An 18,182-nucleotide genomic window follows, 5' to 3' on the forward strand; every position below is an offset into this window, starting at 1 on the left:
ATGTTAATTGATTTTAACCAAAATACCATCAGCTTATAACTCTATGTTACAACAGCGCTGTTACAGTCAGCAAAATAAATATTTTCTCATATGGGTAAGCTTCACGATGCTAAGATATACTTCAGTTACATGATAGCGATTTCAAATTTAGTATTTAACTAGCTTACATGAGGACGATATATACAATAAAATTGATAATTTAAGTATGCGAAAATAGATACCTTAATTAGCATGAAAGACAAAGGTTCATGAAACTAGTATAATCCTTTGTAATTGAGTAATGCAGCTTAATTGCCGTTTTAAAAGAATAACATAACAGAGATTGAAATTTAATTTTCTATCTGCTTTTAAACATGTGACGTGATGAAAGTTCTCAATAACCTGGCTCATTTGACAATGAAGAATCGTATACAAACTATGTAGTTGTACAATTCCTTTGAAACAAATCATTAAGTACCATAAAAAGGACAAAATATACGATTAGCAAATTTATGCAAATTCTAGAAAAACATCTGCTATCATTTGAAATAGATAGAGCATTTACAGAATAGAATATAGTTCAATGAACAATATTTTACCCAAAATTTAAAATATGCTTACTTGTTATGACAACCTAAGATTAATATACAGTAAAATCATAGCAATTACCCAGGTCTTAACTGCGTGGTATTACAAGGACATCTTTAAATTTTCTTAAAACCTCTTTTAAATTCAGTCTAACGTTTTCTGACTTACAAGTTATGCAGTCAACCAATGTGGGATATAGAGCAACTACTCGTATCCAGATATTTTCATAAACTAGAATCATAAGTAGTATTCAATTACGAAATCATCAAATCACCCATACAATAACGTATATAAGACCTAACCGATGTCTCGAGAATTGTCTTTAGAGTCTATTAAGGTAGTCATTAACGTTGAGATAGCTTTCATAACAAGTAAAACTTCGGCCATGCGCAAGCTAAACACATTTACGAAATTAGTAACAATAGATAGTAAGCTTAAGAGAAGGAATATATTTACTACTTTGGTAAAGGGTAAGAACCACTAAGGCGTTCATCGATATTGTATTTCTTCAGTACTTCCAAACATCTTTCAAGCATTGATGTAATGGCCAAACTTGAAAGATCTAGGATTCAATAATAGTCGATGAATAGTCGTTTTCTACTAAAGTAGCAACAATAAAGAGTTATTACCTTCCCTATGTTTGGTATAAATGTATTTATCCTTTGATAAAGAAAACGACAATAACGTTTCGAAACACGCTTGTGCAAATCTTTCTCTCAAAGGTAAATTGTTATCACTAAGATCTGAAATTGGAATTTGAATGTGGCAAAATTAGAGAATTAGGTTTACAAGTCAGAGTGAAAGATGACGGATCTTAACCTTGAAATACCGCAGACGCAGCCGAGTGAATAGACCCACGTTTAAGTAGACTCATGGTTCGGTTTAAAAATTCGTAAGGTAACATATGGGCATGAGACAAAATTTTATCTCTCAGCAGCGCTATTATCTATGGATTTATTCATTAAATTATTAGTATGAAATAGTTAGAATCATAAGCTAACGTGTATTAATAAAGCTACCAGGGTACGATCAAGCATCCATTACAATAGCCCAGATCTAACCTTTATATCCATTTCTTCGTGTGATATATACTCACTAACTGACAATGAAGGAGGCGGAGGGCTATGATTTTAGAGAGAATGTAACATATATCAAGGTTAACATTATACTATACACAAGAATATCTAAATTGCTAATAAATATGTATAACATCCTTTGACATACTGGGCCGAAAACAAAAAGCTCTCGAACGTGTTTATTAACTCTAACCACATATCATCAAAAATCTCCGTGAGTTCATCTAGAAAAGCAGTATTGATATCAGCATATGCTTATTTGTATAGCAATCAAAGAATAAAAAAACATAACATTACAAAAATCCTAATATCTTTAATGTTTCATGTAACCTTTCTCTAACTCGTTTTGTGTAGCAATCAGGCCAATCTCTAGTATTTCATGTAAGGATTGAAATGCCAATCTCCACGTAGATTGAGACGAACAACCGTACTTTAAACCCAAAGGGATACCTAGCGACTAATAAAAAGATCAACATTAGTGAAATCAAAATTTAACCGAAAAACTACTATAACATACCTTAATTATTTGTTTCAGCACGCCTCCTTTTATCACTGTAGCATCATATGCGGTTGCCTTGTACATATTAACTGTAATTTTTATACACAATTCTGCAAAAGGAACACAATTTACTACCGATAGGCCAGCCGGAATATTTTTTGCTTGAGCATCTGATTCGAAAAATATTGGAGGTTTAGGAGGGAGGGAAGCAAGTTCAGTAAATCGTAGAAGTTCCGTAAATAATGTAGGATACATCAAAGATCTTCCTTTTTGACAAGAGTTAATGGCGTTTAATGTAGATGAGTCTATATCGCCGTAAGGCAAGTTACACAAGCAATTGATGCCATTAATGATGATTTCTTGTAAAGGTGTTATAGAATCTTTATTGGCGCTACTTAGCACAAAAGGCAGATTGTCAGGTGTGACAGGGATCCGTACTGCATCATATAAAATATTCATAGTCTGCTGAATATCATTTGTTACAAATCGTGCGCCAATATGAACATATAATGATGGAAATGCTCTTAGGAAAGTTACGAGAAACGTTTGAGACGGCAAGAAATCATTTATTTTGTTTTTATGATTTGATAAAAGTTCTCCTGATAATTTCGTTGACCCTCTGCCTATATTACACCATACACGCCAAACGTTTGACCAAATACTAACATATCTACTATCAGTTTCTGAAGTTTGTACACCCTGGTGTGGTCTGCTCCCTTCAGATATACTTTCTAAGTTAAAAATATCTTGAAAGCATTTCAGCGAGGCCAAAGATACTTCACTGTTGGTGTTCATAGCAGAACTTTCTATATGTTCTAAAAGCAAAACCCATGCACGTTGAAATTCCGTCATTTTAGCAAAAATTTGATTATGTTCGTTAAAGACACGGGTAACACCAGCTAACGTCAAAACCTGAGTTTCTGCCCATTGCTTTTCCACGGTGTCTCTTGAATGATGTATAAGAATTCCAGCTTCGGAAGTATCAGCCTTAATATTTGCTGCCATATGAGAGGAACTGTTAACATTATCTAACAGTGGAAATAAAACTTGCCAAAGCACAGTATGCCACACCATAGCATCAAGTAGGCCTCCGTGAGCACTCATCATGGAAAATAAGGTTTGGGCGGCACTTTTTCGGATCGCCGGCCTAGTATCCACACATAAATCCGCTAAACATGAAAATAATTTCACCCAGAGAATGTCATCAATACTGCAGTTCGATTTAGTTGTTTCCGCTATGCTTTCTTTTAGCTCCGACTTAATTGCGTCGTAATTACTGCAAATATAGTCAGCGATATTCCAAAGTAAACCTATTGAAGTTAAACTTAAATTTAAGTCTTGGTGTTGAGTACCAAATTTACTAGCAACAATAATACAATCAGGCAGGCATTTGAATGACATCGTCGGTAAAAAGTCTGTAATGACAAGTTGTAAACACTGAAAAGCAGTTCGGATCAGAACTTCTCCCTGTTTATCAGTAATTGTACCAATAATTCTTAGAATTGTTAACCAGGAGGTTTTAATAGAATTCCCAAAAGTATTCAATAATTGTAATAATGATGATAGTTGAACTTGCCTTACATCTGAAAAAGTAATGGACGACATTTTTTCTAACGTAGTAAATAAAATTTCTTCTACTATAACATTCTCATCGCTTTTTAGCACTTCTAAAGCACTCCTAACAAGACTTGCTAAAGACTCACAAGCAAAATTTCTCATCTGATTGATATTATGGTTACTGATCTGTAGTAAATGATCACTGCATTTATCCCAGTATACATGTGATCTTTTAATGTTAACCAAAGTAGTTTCAAGTAATTTTGCCAAAGCAAATAAGCATGGTTCACGCTTATTCAAGGCAGCATCTATGTTATATAGGGATAGATTTGTTAAAGCTTCGATCAGATCCAATAACGCTTCGTCGGATAAATACTGCGAGCTTTCAAATAATCTTGACAGCATCGTTGCAACAATAGGCACCTCTCCTGCAACCGAAGCCGATACTAGTACGGTCATACTGTCAGGTCCTCTAGGGTTAACTAAACTCCCGGTCTTTGTTGGCGTAAGCCCAAGAATCAGTGTCAGATTTTGCAAAGTAGATAGTACTAGTTGCCAAGCCGTCGATAAAATATTCCCATGGCAGTGTGCAATGCTAAGTAAGGCTCGCATACATTGCATGTTCTTGACTGTCAACTATTAAACATAATTTTCTGTTATACGGCGCATTACTAGTTATCACCATAGAAATATTTAATCTATTAATAATGACCCTACCGTTACCGATCCTGCTGTAGTCGGGCTACTTATTCCGGACTGAAGTAATGACGTTCGAGATGACATCCGAGTTGAAGAGTTACCATCACTATGTTAGTATAAGATTTTGTAATAATATTTAGAGTAAAGACATAAATGTTGTCAAATGCTAGATACACGTTCTCTGTTTAATTTCTAACCTATCAATGTGCATCAAAGATGCATCAGCTACCCAAGTCTTTCCGCTATCGAATGATTTAGTTAGTGCATAATGAGGAGGTAGAGATGCCTTACATAATGCAGTAATAAAAGCATCACGCGGCATTGCTAATTGAAGAAGGCCACACATGCTTGTGTATTGTTGAAAGCCTTTTAATAAAGCTTCTGTTGTGCCTTCATCAGTACTGTACGAAGTAATCATCAATAACAAGTTGTTAAATATAACTTTGATCTTATTATCGAAAATTTGCTAACTTATTTCTTAATCAGCTATCGCTAACAATAAGTACGTGGATCAGAGTAATAAGGCAGTCCTAAACAGTAAACAGTGTTGTTCTTCACACTCGTAAATGGATATCGACCCACATTCATTCGCATCTAAGCAATATCTGCCCAAGTAAGGATGCTTATCTTTTACTATCCTTTTACAGTAGGAGTACTACTGGGTACTGAATTATCCACAATAAATTCATCACGAAATTTCTCTATGAAAATTATTCCATGAATATATAGTATATACGATAGATCTGATATCTTTACCTTGCATCTAGTAAAAGTGACATTGCAGCCAGTAGACCACACCAAGAAGAGGTAATCATTTTCTTCCACAGTTTCTGGTCGGCATTCACTGATGAACACATGTTGAAAAATTTTCACAGATTAGTACAAACAATGAAATGATACCCTTTGGAATAGCGATATCATATATATGTATACAAATTCTGAATTAAATACCATCCTCCTGAGAATCCGCTAATCGGTAAATACCAGTTAGAGTTCCAGCATCTGCCGAAGCTTCCATTTCAGACGGAGAACTGCGCACGTCATGGCACATAAGCAGAGTTAAGCTTTTAATTATATCCAACAATGACGAAAAAGCTATTGTAAGGGTGTACCCATCCATTATTGCAGGTGCTTCAGTTTTATCTAACATATCCAAACTGATAAAATTCATAGTACACATTATATTCTTCAAAACATTAAATTTGGATTGTAATTTATAATTCAGTCATTTTTCTTACTAAACGGGCTTTGCAATGCCTGGAAGAGGGCGGATATTTAATGGTATCCACAACCCTCGGTAAAGAAATCCACCTTGTTGTGTAGAATTACCAACAGATGATGTAGGACTGTTACTTACTGCCTGAGAGACATTTACAACTACAGCACCGCTGGGACCAGATATACTCGACGAATTAGATGATCCATTAAATACTGACTGAATAAAACCACCTAGAGCATTTACAATGTCCTTAAAAATCTTTGTAGAATGCTCTTGCATATCATAAAATTCGCAGAATGATCTAAAACGAACAAACGAAGATTATGTCTATAGAGCCAAATTATAATGTCGTACGTACGAAACTTTATACATGACTTAGGTTTAACAAAAAATTTAATTAATCACTTGTATTACAATAAATGCACGTACCGTAATAATTGCTCCTGTATGCAAAATGTATGTAAAACTTCAATTGCTAAAGTTCGCTGCCATAGCGGCTTATCCATATCAAGGAACTTGATCAGAATTGAAAGAAAAATCTCACATTCGGTCACCTAAAATTAATTTAGATATCTCAAATAGGTGCAGTAAATACAAAGTAAAATTTGAAAGTTACAATTGTACGTTACTAACCAGTAGCATATAGAATTCCTTGATTAAAACAGATACCATTCGCAATAGCCTGACACAAATTGCAAAGGACGGCCGTTCTACTGCCAGCGAAGGCGGTTGCGAAGCTTGTCGATATTTTATACTGGGGGAGAATAGCTTTATTACTAGAGAGCAGATTCTTTCTTTCAAAAGAAAACTAAATTCGGGATGCTGAAAAGATATCATTATGAAATCAATTTAATTTTATTATGGATATGAAATTAATATATTTTAAAAAGGTAAATAACGTGGAACTCAACTCACAGTTAAAAAAATTTGGGGGTTTTGCATTAGAGTTGATTCAAGTAATTCCAAGCCAAAAGCTTTTATCATTTCTGATAGCCCAATGGCCCAAATTGGAGGCTCTCCATTTATTAAGGAGCAAAGATCCTATAGAGCCAACGTGGTTAGCACACTGTCCTTTTTATCCGCCATACTAACTTAACCGTTTAGATTAGAAAATACCTGAAAGAACATGTAGGCATCTAGGGCGCAAGACTGTAACGAAAATTGACATTTGTCTGTCGGGCTTCGAAGTATTGGTTCACTAGATAGCTGATCTAAGATTTAAAATATTTACATGCAAATTAAAATATGTCTTGGTGATTGTATTTAGTGCGGTTTTATGTTAAAATCACTATTGAAATCTTATATCAAATAAAAAACCTGCTTGAGCATCTTCGGCTTGAACACGGTCAAACAATATGCAAACTATCTGACGAATAGTTGCTGCAGAGGTATTAGAAACTACGGGATCTTTAGAGGAGTATAACTTGAAGCTTAAAACAATGCACTAATCAAAAGTATTGCATAGTATAAGTCAGAATCTAAAATATCTATAAAGAAATTAACTAAAATATGCTTATGTTATATACGGTAATATTTGATTATGTCAACCTACACAACTTTCCTTACAACAACTAAACAGCCACCTAAATCGTATATTTTATTAGCATACTCGTACATTCACGCAGCAATTTTTATTCGATTCAGAATGTCATGCTATCTGATTTACTATGTATTTATTATAAGCTGTTTACTACACCTTCGCAAGTAGATCGTTATGAACAACAGTAGTTGTAGTAAGTAGGGCAAGCAGGGTTTGTAAAATTTTTAATTCTTCCATTCCATCTTCCATTAACATCCATAACATATTCACAATCTTAGCTGCCGAGACCTATTAAAATGATTTTAGGACAGAAAGATCTTATAAAAGAAAACTTTTGCTTAGAGATTATTTCCTTGAAAATATATACAATGAAGAATTGCATGATGACTGATAGAAATTTATATTACTTATATCAATGAAGCGTAAACTAGGCTGTTTACATTTTATGTCGTAGATAGAACTAAGAGCGAAAATAATCGATAACTACTGACGTAGCTACTAAAAGTTAACCTGCGTCACTAATTTATGAGTGATTAGCCGATGGATCGAAACAAGGCATGCTTGAATAATTTTGCTGTTCTTTGTATTGCATCCAAGCAGAAAAGGTTGAATTATGTCATTTGAAATGGAAAGGACTAGCATTTGATAGGAAAAAGGATAGAACATATGAATCACGTATACCAGAGATAATTAATCATACATAATCATTCCGATATTGCTTTTTGCGGGCGTAGTGTTTCACAGTATACGTGTACACTTTACTGTATCTACAAATTTTGGCGAGCAATAAAACTGATACACACTCGTATAGTGCAGTAAACTCGTAACGACTTCTTCAGTATAGAAAGCGCATAGTAAAGTACATTTGACATTGCTATACCATTATCAGCATGAATGCAATGTTTAAATATAACAGCTAACTTGCACTTTTGCTAATGTTAACAATAAATTGAACTGAATTTAAAGAATCGATATAATGTAATGTACTCATTAGTTATATGAATATCAGTACAGTATCGTTCTCATTCTTGCTACAATGTGCGATGACTGTACGTATGCTAGAAACGATGAACTGCTTTCACATGTGAACTTACAACTGTTAATTAATATACAGTGTACAATATACAGCACCTTCGTCCATTTTGTTCCTTCCTTTATCCGAGCATGTTTTGACCAATAAGTCCCAAGCAGCATCTGCAGCCTTCATCATGGATGATTATAATTATCACCACATATTACAGCAAGTACTATATAGCTTAATTTAATGAATTTAAAAACAACTGTGTTTTGAAAGATCTTAATCGTATTAGCTGCATACCCAAGAAACCAGTACAAACAATTACGTACAACTTCATCGGAAAGGGTATTTTTGAAGTCATATTTTAAAAATCACTACCTTTATTTACGGTACATTTTTACAATGCCGTAGATGGATAATGCTGTACCGTCTCATCGTTAACATCATCTTCATGATCATACGTACAAGTGCTCTTTACATATTTGCTTTACTGCAGTAATAGCATAAATATTCACTAAGATAGTTCACTATACTTGAACGACGACGTATAACGATATTCTGCAGTTAAAGAAATTCGTACATGCTATGTAACAAGATAATTCATTGTCACGGTGTTAATCAATATTAACCGGGCTGCCAAAGCAGGTATCTCTAAAAATATGCGTAACATGAAGAATGAAAAATCCGCAAGGTAATCTGCTGTACAGTACTGTACTAAAAAAATGTGAAACTATGTATACTGTACTACTATAATTTTTGATTTGCTAGGTGCATAAGTAAGTACAGATGATATTAAAACTATACTGTACTACTGTAACACTCAACTAAGTCCTTAGAATAGCTAATACACGCACACATTGGTATTATTATCGTGTCTTAACTGTTATGACGAGATTGAGATATTACACATTACACATTGCAAACAAGATGTCTTTACTGTAAAGAATGAAAACTTTTGATATTCTATTGATTTAAAATTTAAACCCGAGGTTTTATCGATTTATGATGTTTAAAGTACACCAGGACTATGTAAAATCACCTCTTTGATTGCAGCGTGTTTACGCCTTGTTTCACTAGCCAGACTACGAAGGTCAGACAGCAAGGTTTCTTGAAATTTTTTGGCCTTATCGGACATTGCTGAACTCCGAGGTTTCGTGCAAGCTTTTTCAGCAATAATAATTATAATTAATTAATTAATTTTATTTTAATGAATTCACCCAAGGCTCGTTGAAAATGCACTACAGTACAGTCAGACTGTCAGTACTACAGTACAGTAAGTACACAGTACAGTACTGTACAGTACAATACTGTGTACTGTACTGTACTGTACTGTACAGTGTACAGTGCAGGGAAATGTACAGTACTGTACAGTACAGTATGCCAAACTCGCGGCTGGTGCTATCATTACACTGTACAGTACAGTACAGTACAGTACTGTAAGTCACCGTAATCATACTGTACGTACTGTGCACTGTGTACAGTACAGTACTGTACGTATAGTAAAATCTACTGTGCTACAGCAATTTTTACTGGCTGCGAGACTGTACGACAGTAATCTCTTCCATACTGTACACTGTACTGTACAGTATGACTACTTACCTGTACTGTTCGTCCTACTCCATGTTGATCCATGGCCACGTTACCGTACTACAGTACAGTACTGTACTGTACTGTACAGTGTACAGTATACAGCCTTGTACAAATCCTTGCTTACAGTACCTTACCGCACATGGGTAATAATAATATAAATAATATTGTAATTAATGACTAAGTTTCTACAGTACTGTATAGGATCTGTAGTTAGAACCAGTTTCATTTTTGTCGAAAATCTCAAAAGTAAAGGTATCGCAGACCTTGGGTTTACTATCGAAATGTTAGTAACTATACTCATTAAATGGCTTTTGTTAATACATATAACGGCAACTTGTTATTCAACAGAAAAATGTAGTAAAAATGGAGATTGTACTTCTTTACCATCTTCAAAGACCGATCAAGTTTCCAGTAAATATACAAGTAAAGGTAATTCGAAACATTATATTTCGAATAGTTAATTGTGCTAACTCTGTCGGCGAAGCGATAGGACGTTATGCTAGTATTTTACTTTAACTGCTGACAGCATACTAAACAACACCAAGTAGTATTATAATTTATTAATATTTTACACGACGTGGTGTACCGGGCAAGCTAGTACTGTATAATTTCCAATTCTTAATTTATTTAGCTTAGATGATGAGTGATCCATATACAGTATAGTATGTACGAGCATTGCAACGCGATACGATTTTGTACGTACTGTACATGATCCAGGTATGCCTGTACAGTACATCTATCTGCGTGGTAATTGAGTACTGCAGAGACTTTAGGGTCTGCAGTGCACTGTATGCACATTATTAATACAGTTTTTATTTACGTATACTGCTTACGTAGCTATTTTGTTATTGAACTACTGAATGTTTCATTTCATCTTATCATTTCCAATATAAAGCAGATAACGACAAATGGGATGACTACTTAAAGATCATAACTAAGGCTGTCAGTTCTTTTAAAGATTGCAAGAACGATAGATGTGGATGTTACAAGAAAGTTATTGATAACGATTTGAAGCCTTGGCGATTGAAAAAGGGAATAACAAAAGAAATCTTTGATAAGGCAGCGAATCAAGGAAGTCATCGAGGTGCGGAAAAGGGCAGCCATTATCAGATTATAAACCACAAGGTCTATCGGCATGAGAGATGTACCTTTCCTGCCAGGTTTGTCTGTACATCGCTGAATGGCAAGTTTTGTTCTATAGAATGCATGTTACATTTAGGATACCTACCCTACGTATAACCATAAAATATTATCTTATTAATTGTAGATGCAAAGGTATTGAGCATTTTCTCAAAAAAATCGCTAAGAAGCTACCCAATTTGGAGTTAATTATCAATACTCACGATTGGCCTAAGGTATAAAATAGAATAGAATTTTTATTAATTATTATTGGTCCGTTTATTGGACTTGATCTAATTAGAATTATTACTATAATACAATAATAGGTTCCGACAATATTATTGATAAGTACATCTAAGGGCCTAAGCCTCGCACTATTTATAAGTTATTTGGCATCTTAAAGTTTATATTAATTAATATAGGTTCCAAAATGGGACGAACTCCTACCGGTGTTCTCATTTAGTAAGGTATCCTTTCCTTTTAATAATAATTTTTATGCCGTAGAGTACCGTACTTACGCGTATCGAAAACGCAACGTGACAAGATTACTCTATTGAGCAGACACACAATGAAAATGATATCATGTATCCGGCTTGGTCGTTTTGGGAGGGTGGCCCTGCTGTCTGGCCGATTTTTCCAAATGGATTAGGACGTTGGGACGTTTTAAGAAAATCTTTACAAAAGTACTAGTTTATTTCATCCATTCTAACAAATAAATGACGAATTGTCAATCACAAATTTGTGTCATTAAATCTATCACTTTTATAGAGCGTCGGATAAGTGGCCATGGGATAAAAAGAAATCCATCGCATTTTTTAGAGGATCTAGGTTTACATTTAAACTTTACAAATAACATTAGTCTACAATACCATACTTACGCTTAAGTTAGGTAACCAGAACTTCGTTATATTGGTTCGGTCATGTATAGGACCAGCGCCGAGCGTGATCCTTTAATTCTTCTGTCTCGTGCTAAACCGAAATTAGTTAATGCATCATATACTAAAAATCAGGCATGGCGATCAAAGGCAGTAAGACCTAATAACTATAAGCCATTAATCTACAAATGAAACTTATGCTTTTAAAGAATTACTACTGACAAATAACTTTTTGACAGGATACCTTAGGTGAAGAGCCCGCTAAAGAGGTCACTCTTGAAGATCATTGTAAATACAAGTTCGTTAAACAATTTACTTTGTCTATCCATCTTATTATCGGATTGCGCTTATCAAATCTCTACTTTAGGTACCTATTCAATTTTCGAGGTGTTGCAGCTAGCTTCCGCTTTAGACACTTATTTCTCTGCAATTCTGTGGTACTCCACATTGGTCATGAATGGCAGGAATTCTTCTATCCGGCTTTAACTCCATGGGTTCACTATATTCCTGTTGATCCTGATCAGAGAAACACAGAGTTAGCATTTCCTCTTATTAGAGGACATTGTAGTACTATTCACAGAATTTACTGTCCGTAATGAAGAATCTATCACGAGTCCTTTAGAATTTGCAGTTGTAGGCCGCATAAACTAAAATTACTATAATTTTTCTTTTTATAGAGAAATAATCCGATTTGCAATAGAAAATGACGAAGAAATGAAGAGATTAGCGAAAAGGTGATGCTAGTTTGTTATATGCAGTAGCAAGATAGGATCATACGCGTACTACAGTATTAAAATCTTCTATACCGAATTAAATAGAGGACGTGACTTTATCTTAAACCATTTACGGATGAAAGATGTTGAGTGCTATTGGGAGCTTTTGCTAAAGCAATACGCGAAGCTTTTAAAATGGAAACCACAGCTAAATCCATCATTTGACCTGGTGTCTTAACATCTGATACTTCAAAATTGTAGTACTGTACTGAATGACCGTGGAACAAATATCGTAGTAAAATTCTTTCTTTCTTACTCCATTCAAATTCAGTATTAAGATACTTAAAATTTTCATTTGATTTCCTTAAGCACTTCATAATACTTATAGTGTTATTGTTGGTGCCTTATTTTTGGACAGTAATTGTTAATACAGCAACATTAGTTATCGAAATCAGTAATAAGATACTTAAAATTTTTAGTTTGATTTCTTTTAAGCACTTCATAATACTTATAGTGTTATTACTGGTGCCTTATTTTTGGACAATAATTGTTAATACAACAACGTTAGTTGTTTTCTACTGATATTGAAAAGATTAAAAGAATACATTTATATATATATATCACTAGTTGTCAAAACTTTAATATGCGTACACTTTCTAATCATTTACTTTTACAAATACTGCATAATTTTTCTATTGTCAAAGTTGCATGAGAGATTAATATGATGTGGCTAATTCTATATTTTAAGACATCAAGATATTACGTAATATCATTTAAATTGAAAGGGCTACTTTATTGTAGTAGGGCGAAGTCGTAATTAACGAATTGTATATACAATTGGCTAGATTGTCTGAAGTACTAATCATGTCAATTGATGATACACCTGCAGTCGTGGGCTTCTAAAATCTTCTAAAGCCCCCATGCTGTGATCTTGTGTATTGAATTTATTCATTTCGGTTAATTGCATGCACAGATACGTAGTGATACAATGTCGATGGAACGAAAACGTCTGCCAATATCGCTTACGAACTCCAGAAAATAGGGATATCAAGAATCACCGTCCGCACAATTCGGTCAAGAAAATTTTTCTCGATGCAGCAAAGTCCTCTCAAGGACTTGAGGAGTAACTATTTTAATAATAGAAAATAGTACATCCTATAAAAACATATAAAGACTGCAGTAATACAACAACATAACGTAGTTCAGACTATAGTTCAGACTAATTTTCTAAAAAGATTGTAAGTTTATCACTAAAAATATGAGAAAAATACCTTACTATTTACGAAATTTTATCAATTCATTTTCTTAAAATGAAGCGAAGGATCCTCCATAACTGAGCATTTACAAATATACTTGTAAATAGTTATACTTTATACACATAACTAATCATGCATTACGAGTAGGAGGGATACGGTAAATAAGAATCGAAAGAATGCAACGATCTAAATATAGCCAATTAACATTTCCAAGAGTCATCCTATTTTGCTTTAGCGATACTCATCCTACTATAGATCTTATATAATAAAATTAATCAAAATGTTTTAAGATGCCTGCCTGCTTACACGTTTGCACTGTAGCTCTATGATTGTGCAACACTGGGTGGCACTTTTAAGTTCATAATACTGCGATTAATTACTGTACGAACGATTGAAAATGCGAAAAATGTTGCAAGGTTAAGTCACGGATTATACGGTACTTTGGATCCTGTAAGTTCAGTAAATGCTGCTTTTGTATGGTCTTACCTACAGTACTGTACCCATTCAGTATGGATAGATTTCTGAGGCGTCCACATCATACCGTATACGGATCGATAGTTGTACGAGTACTCATATGCTTTGATTACTCTGCGGCTTAATATCACGGATTGTCAGATTCTTATGCAACAGCACTTCCACTTTTATATTTAATTTCTCATTTAAATGAAAATTTCACTCACTAATTACCTACGGGTATGGATTACAGAAAACTTACGTTGCTGTACAGTGATATTAAAGTACTGATGCAAGTAAGTATACTGTACAGCTGTACTATACCACCGGTTTACGCGAACCGATTTGTTGAAGTGAGGTACGGTTAATGAGAGCGGAAAGGATAAAACCAGTATTCATAATTGTGACCGCAATCTATAATATGAGAAGATCTAGAAATTCTGATCCTTAGTTTGCCGTAAGATGCTATCATCTCTCAGATCAGATCGACAGTTGATCATTTATTTAAATGAAGCAATAGTCGCATCTCAATTCAATCAACTAATTCGTGATATTAATAATATTTATACCTCGATGACTACTTTCTCATGTGAATTTGGGAAGCCCCTGGTCATGAACTACTAAATTAGTAGTGGTATATCTAGTAGTCCATACCCTAGTGTAGTTCAAAGTTTTTATAATATAAAGACCTAAAATTTAAACGATTCATTATGGGCTATTTTGGTCCAACCTCAACGGTGAGACTTAACATAAGTTATTCATATACATTTATTTTATGCTTGATCATAGACTCACTCTACTGTCACAAGAATTTTTGATGTAATAACAATTAATATCAATACTAAAGCCATTATGAAATTTGTAATTTCATACCGCAAAGATAAAAATTTGGAATAAATTTAATGTTAAAATTTGCGAGAATGTATTAAAATTATAGTAATACGTGTACACCTCGATCTTAGGGTATAAAAAGTATGTACATTATAAAGGATTTGTGCGCTATACTTTCGAAATAATACAACACCGAAATTTTATGACTTATTATGAAAATTGAAATCGTTAACGGCTGACACTAATGCAGTATATAATCTATCACTTCTCCTGTTAAAAATATAAGTTCCAGGAAGCAACCTTCGCGCACCAAACGTGCAAACCTATTACATTGACAATAGACACCGTAGAAAATAAGTCCTCCTCAAACAACGTTAGAAATTATACGCTAAATATTGCAATTAAAAAATGATTTACAGCTGCAGGTATCGGATGAAATTTTCTGTAACGAAAATCAAAGGAGTCTTCATCACCGCTATTTTTTAAATGAAATTCATTTTCGCTGACACCTACAAATACGTTTAGCCCAAATACGAGGGCAATTATAAAATATATGTTATGATTTTCACGGCTTTTAAGACGTTCTAACAAAATATACATAAACGAAAATCTATACAATGTTTTCAGTATTTGCTATCTAGACGTTATTTTGAGTACTACCTTTAATGGCAGCAGTCTCTTCAGGCTGCCCGCTGTGAAGGATCAATGAATCATTAGAATTATTACCACACAACATTAATTTTTTTATAATAATGCTGAGGTACTATAGCTACACTAGTAAATGTAACCTTTGCTTGATTAATAAATTGCTTTCAATAGTGCCCGAAGCCCTTTCAGATTGTATCCGCTCTTTGTGCTCGGTTAGAAGGCGATCAAACGCCTTAGTACGACCCTTAACATTTCTCCTTAGAGATATAGGATGCAACTATCAAGAGAATTTTCAGATATATAAAAAGGTCATTGCTTAGTCTAAAATGTTGTAATACATTTTTCCAAAAATTCCTTTTCCTTATTATTAACGAATATTCGTACTTTGCAGTTTAGAGAATTTCGACATTTTGCCTTTCGATCTTTCATCCAGACTCCACATTGCCGATCAACATTTGGTTCTAAATTACAATCATGAAGGAGAGTCAACTAGGAATCTTTATACGCTAACAACACAAAAAGAAGGCATACTTTGCATACGCTTCTAGATAAATTCGGCTTACCATCAGTTTTATTTGCTAGACCTGCAGTCTCAGGAATTTTCCGGTTAGTTCGCCGTTCCAGAGAGATTTCATTTGAGTTATAATCACAACTACTTGGGGTCCGAAGTGTTTCGCGAACCGTATAATTGTGACTGTTCTCTGTTACGAAGAGTGTAAAATTCGTCAGATTAAATTTATACTGAGAGGTTATGTATAAAGCGTTTCAAATACATGGTCCAACAGATATGATAATGTAGTTAGTAGCTATCTCTAAAGTAAATTAATTATGTATTAGTGCAAAAATTTCACTGTTATAGTGGATAGATTTCACAGGATTCTTAGAAGATAGAACAAAAAATAAACTGTAATTTATAATTTAGGATTAAGAAACATCCTGCAGGCACTGCATACTGCTGTACTAGGCAGTCATACAATGGAATGACGCTATAATAGGTATCGAGTAAATGTAATACCATAATGATTTGAAAGAGCCTCAATTTTAACAAGCTTTTTACAAAAGTTACAAGCGACCAAGATCAGTTCCTCTTGAATTGGATATAGACCATAGATTTTCATATCTGAGACACCCATAAAACGTTATGCCATTAGATGTTATTACAAATGAAATGTAAGCATATAATTTAAATAGTGTGGAATTCAATATAAAATTCGCTTCGAATATTCTAAGTCTTACATTAATGCAAAACTGTAATCAACATTATATTGCCTGGTATCGACATAAATACTAATACTTATTTACTATAGTGCTCACAATATCTCTTAAGTTTCTCAATATGTCATAGCAGATTACAGGTTAAGAGCATCGTGAAAAATTTACGAAGGCTAACTTATAGATCTGTGAGGTACTCTATACAAGTTGGTAATCCATTACATCTCTTTAGATATTTCCAATCTTATTATATATAGTAACATCTCCACATAACTTAGAGTACTGTACTGTATACGAATTTCAATAAAACTCCACTATCACAATTGTTCCGATAGATAGTAAAAAAAGTAAATCAAAGATGACGTATCTAAGTTCTATGATCTTAGTATAGAATATTAACCATAAAGCATTCACTTTGCCCATACAATATGCAAGTACATGGCCAATCTAAAATACTAGGCATATGCATAAGAGCATAACAAACAGATCCAGGTAGCAATGAATACGTGAAAATTTTAGAAAATCGTTATAACAGCATTGATTTTATCCAAAATTACTGACATAACAGCTATCGGAAATCCATTAGCTGTGCAAGTACAATACCTTCCCGACATAGACGGGACGAAATAGCTTCGCTATTTTCCTTGCTAATCATAGGAAATCGATCTATTTAATAAAAGAGACAACAAATTTTTATTGATGCAATACAGAGCGTTCATAAAGTTGACGGCTTCAAAACTGCGTCCAAGCAACCATTTGCTATGTGTAGCAAATAAAATATTCTTTCTGAATTATAGCATAGTACAGTACTGTCCTTTACAGTTGTTTATGCAAGAAATCATGGCATTTGCAGTACTAATTTAGTAGAGTACTAAAGAATGCAGAAAAGCTTTGTACTAAAATTTTATATATTTTAATATTCCTATCATGATATACGCGTATATGTATTATTGTTAACTGAAAACATAATTTGATATTACCTTTACCTCTGCTGGCATATTCCGTCCATGATATATTACGCAAGGTCGAGGCATCCATGATCACTCTTTGCGATTAGCGGATAGTTAGAATCCTCTTATTTATCATGAAGTCGCTCTTTCGATTGTTGCAATCTATTAAAGTATTGGTAAATAAATAAATAAAATCTAATTTAATTTAAACTTCTGGTACAAGTTGTAAAACGCAGATTACCTGATGAATATGCAATACGCCTTTAAACAAAACTTTGGTGTAGATGTACAGTACTGTACAGTACAGTATGTACAACCTTACGTAAAGTACAGTACTGTACAGTACAGTATGTACAGTAC

The 18,182-nt window shown here is 33.9% G+C and overlaps 3 protein-coding genes across 3 annotated transcripts; 1 reads left to right on the forward strand and 2 right to left on the reverse strand.

Annotated features, from left to right (window-relative positions):
• Positions 1–655: 655 nt before the first annotated feature.
• TRIADDRAFT_19890 (uncharacterized protein) lies at positions 656–7,799 on the reverse strand (the record flags this gene model as incomplete). The annotated part of the gene is made up of 21 exons (XM_002108912.1): positions 656–798; positions 870–961; positions 1,027–1,129; positions 1,197–1,310; positions 1,387–1,513; positions 1,629–1,689; positions 1,792–1,867; positions 1,974–2,100; positions 2,161–4,335; positions 4,417–4,504; positions 4,596–4,799; positions 5,155–5,242; positions 5,350–5,555; positions 5,637–5,918; positions 6,047–6,171; positions 6,251–6,439; positions 6,533–6,658; positions 6,734–6,828; positions 6,935–7,061; positions 7,314–7,445; positions 7,668–7,799. The coding sequence occupies 21 exons, from the start codon at positions 7,797–7,799 to the stop codon at positions 656–658; spliced, it is 4,812 nt and encodes a 1,603-aa protein (XP_002108948.1).
• Positions 7,800–10,656: 2,857 nt separating this feature from the next.
• On the forward strand, positions 10,657–12,710 carry TRIADDRAFT_18924 (uncharacterized protein; the record flags this gene model as incomplete). Its single annotated transcript, XM_002108177.1, has 10 exons — positions 10,657–10,925; positions 11,033–11,120; positions 11,307–11,351; positions 11,446–11,567; positions 11,653–11,712; positions 11,813–11,912; positions 11,999–12,057; positions 12,127–12,294; positions 12,437–12,493; positions 12,578–12,710. Coding segments are annotated over 10 exons (1,101 nt in total), but the record flags the coding sequence as incomplete, so codon positions are not given.
• A 2,683-nt stretch (positions 12,711–15,393) lies between these two features.
• On the reverse strand, positions 15,394–17,910 carry TRIADDRAFT_52464 (uncharacterized protein; the record flags this gene model as incomplete). The annotated part of the gene is made up of 7 exons (XM_002108913.1): positions 15,394–15,521; positions 15,673–15,704; positions 15,801–15,937; positions 16,045–16,121; positions 16,224–16,361; positions 17,476–17,538; positions 17,853–17,910. The coding sequence occupies 7 exons, from the start codon at positions 17,908–17,910 to the stop codon at positions 15,394–15,396; spliced, it is 633 nt and encodes a 210-aa protein (XP_002108949.1).
• Between the last annotated feature and the right edge of the window lie 272 nt (positions 17,911–18,182).

This window comes from Trichoplax adhaerens, genomic scaffold, assembly GCF_000150275.1.
Source record: "Trichoplax adhaerens TRIADscaffold_1 genomic scaffold, whole genome shotgun sequence".
Lineage (NCBI taxonomy): Eukaryota > Metazoa > Placozoa > Uniplacotomia > Trichoplacea > Trichoplacidae > Trichoplax > Trichoplax adhaerens.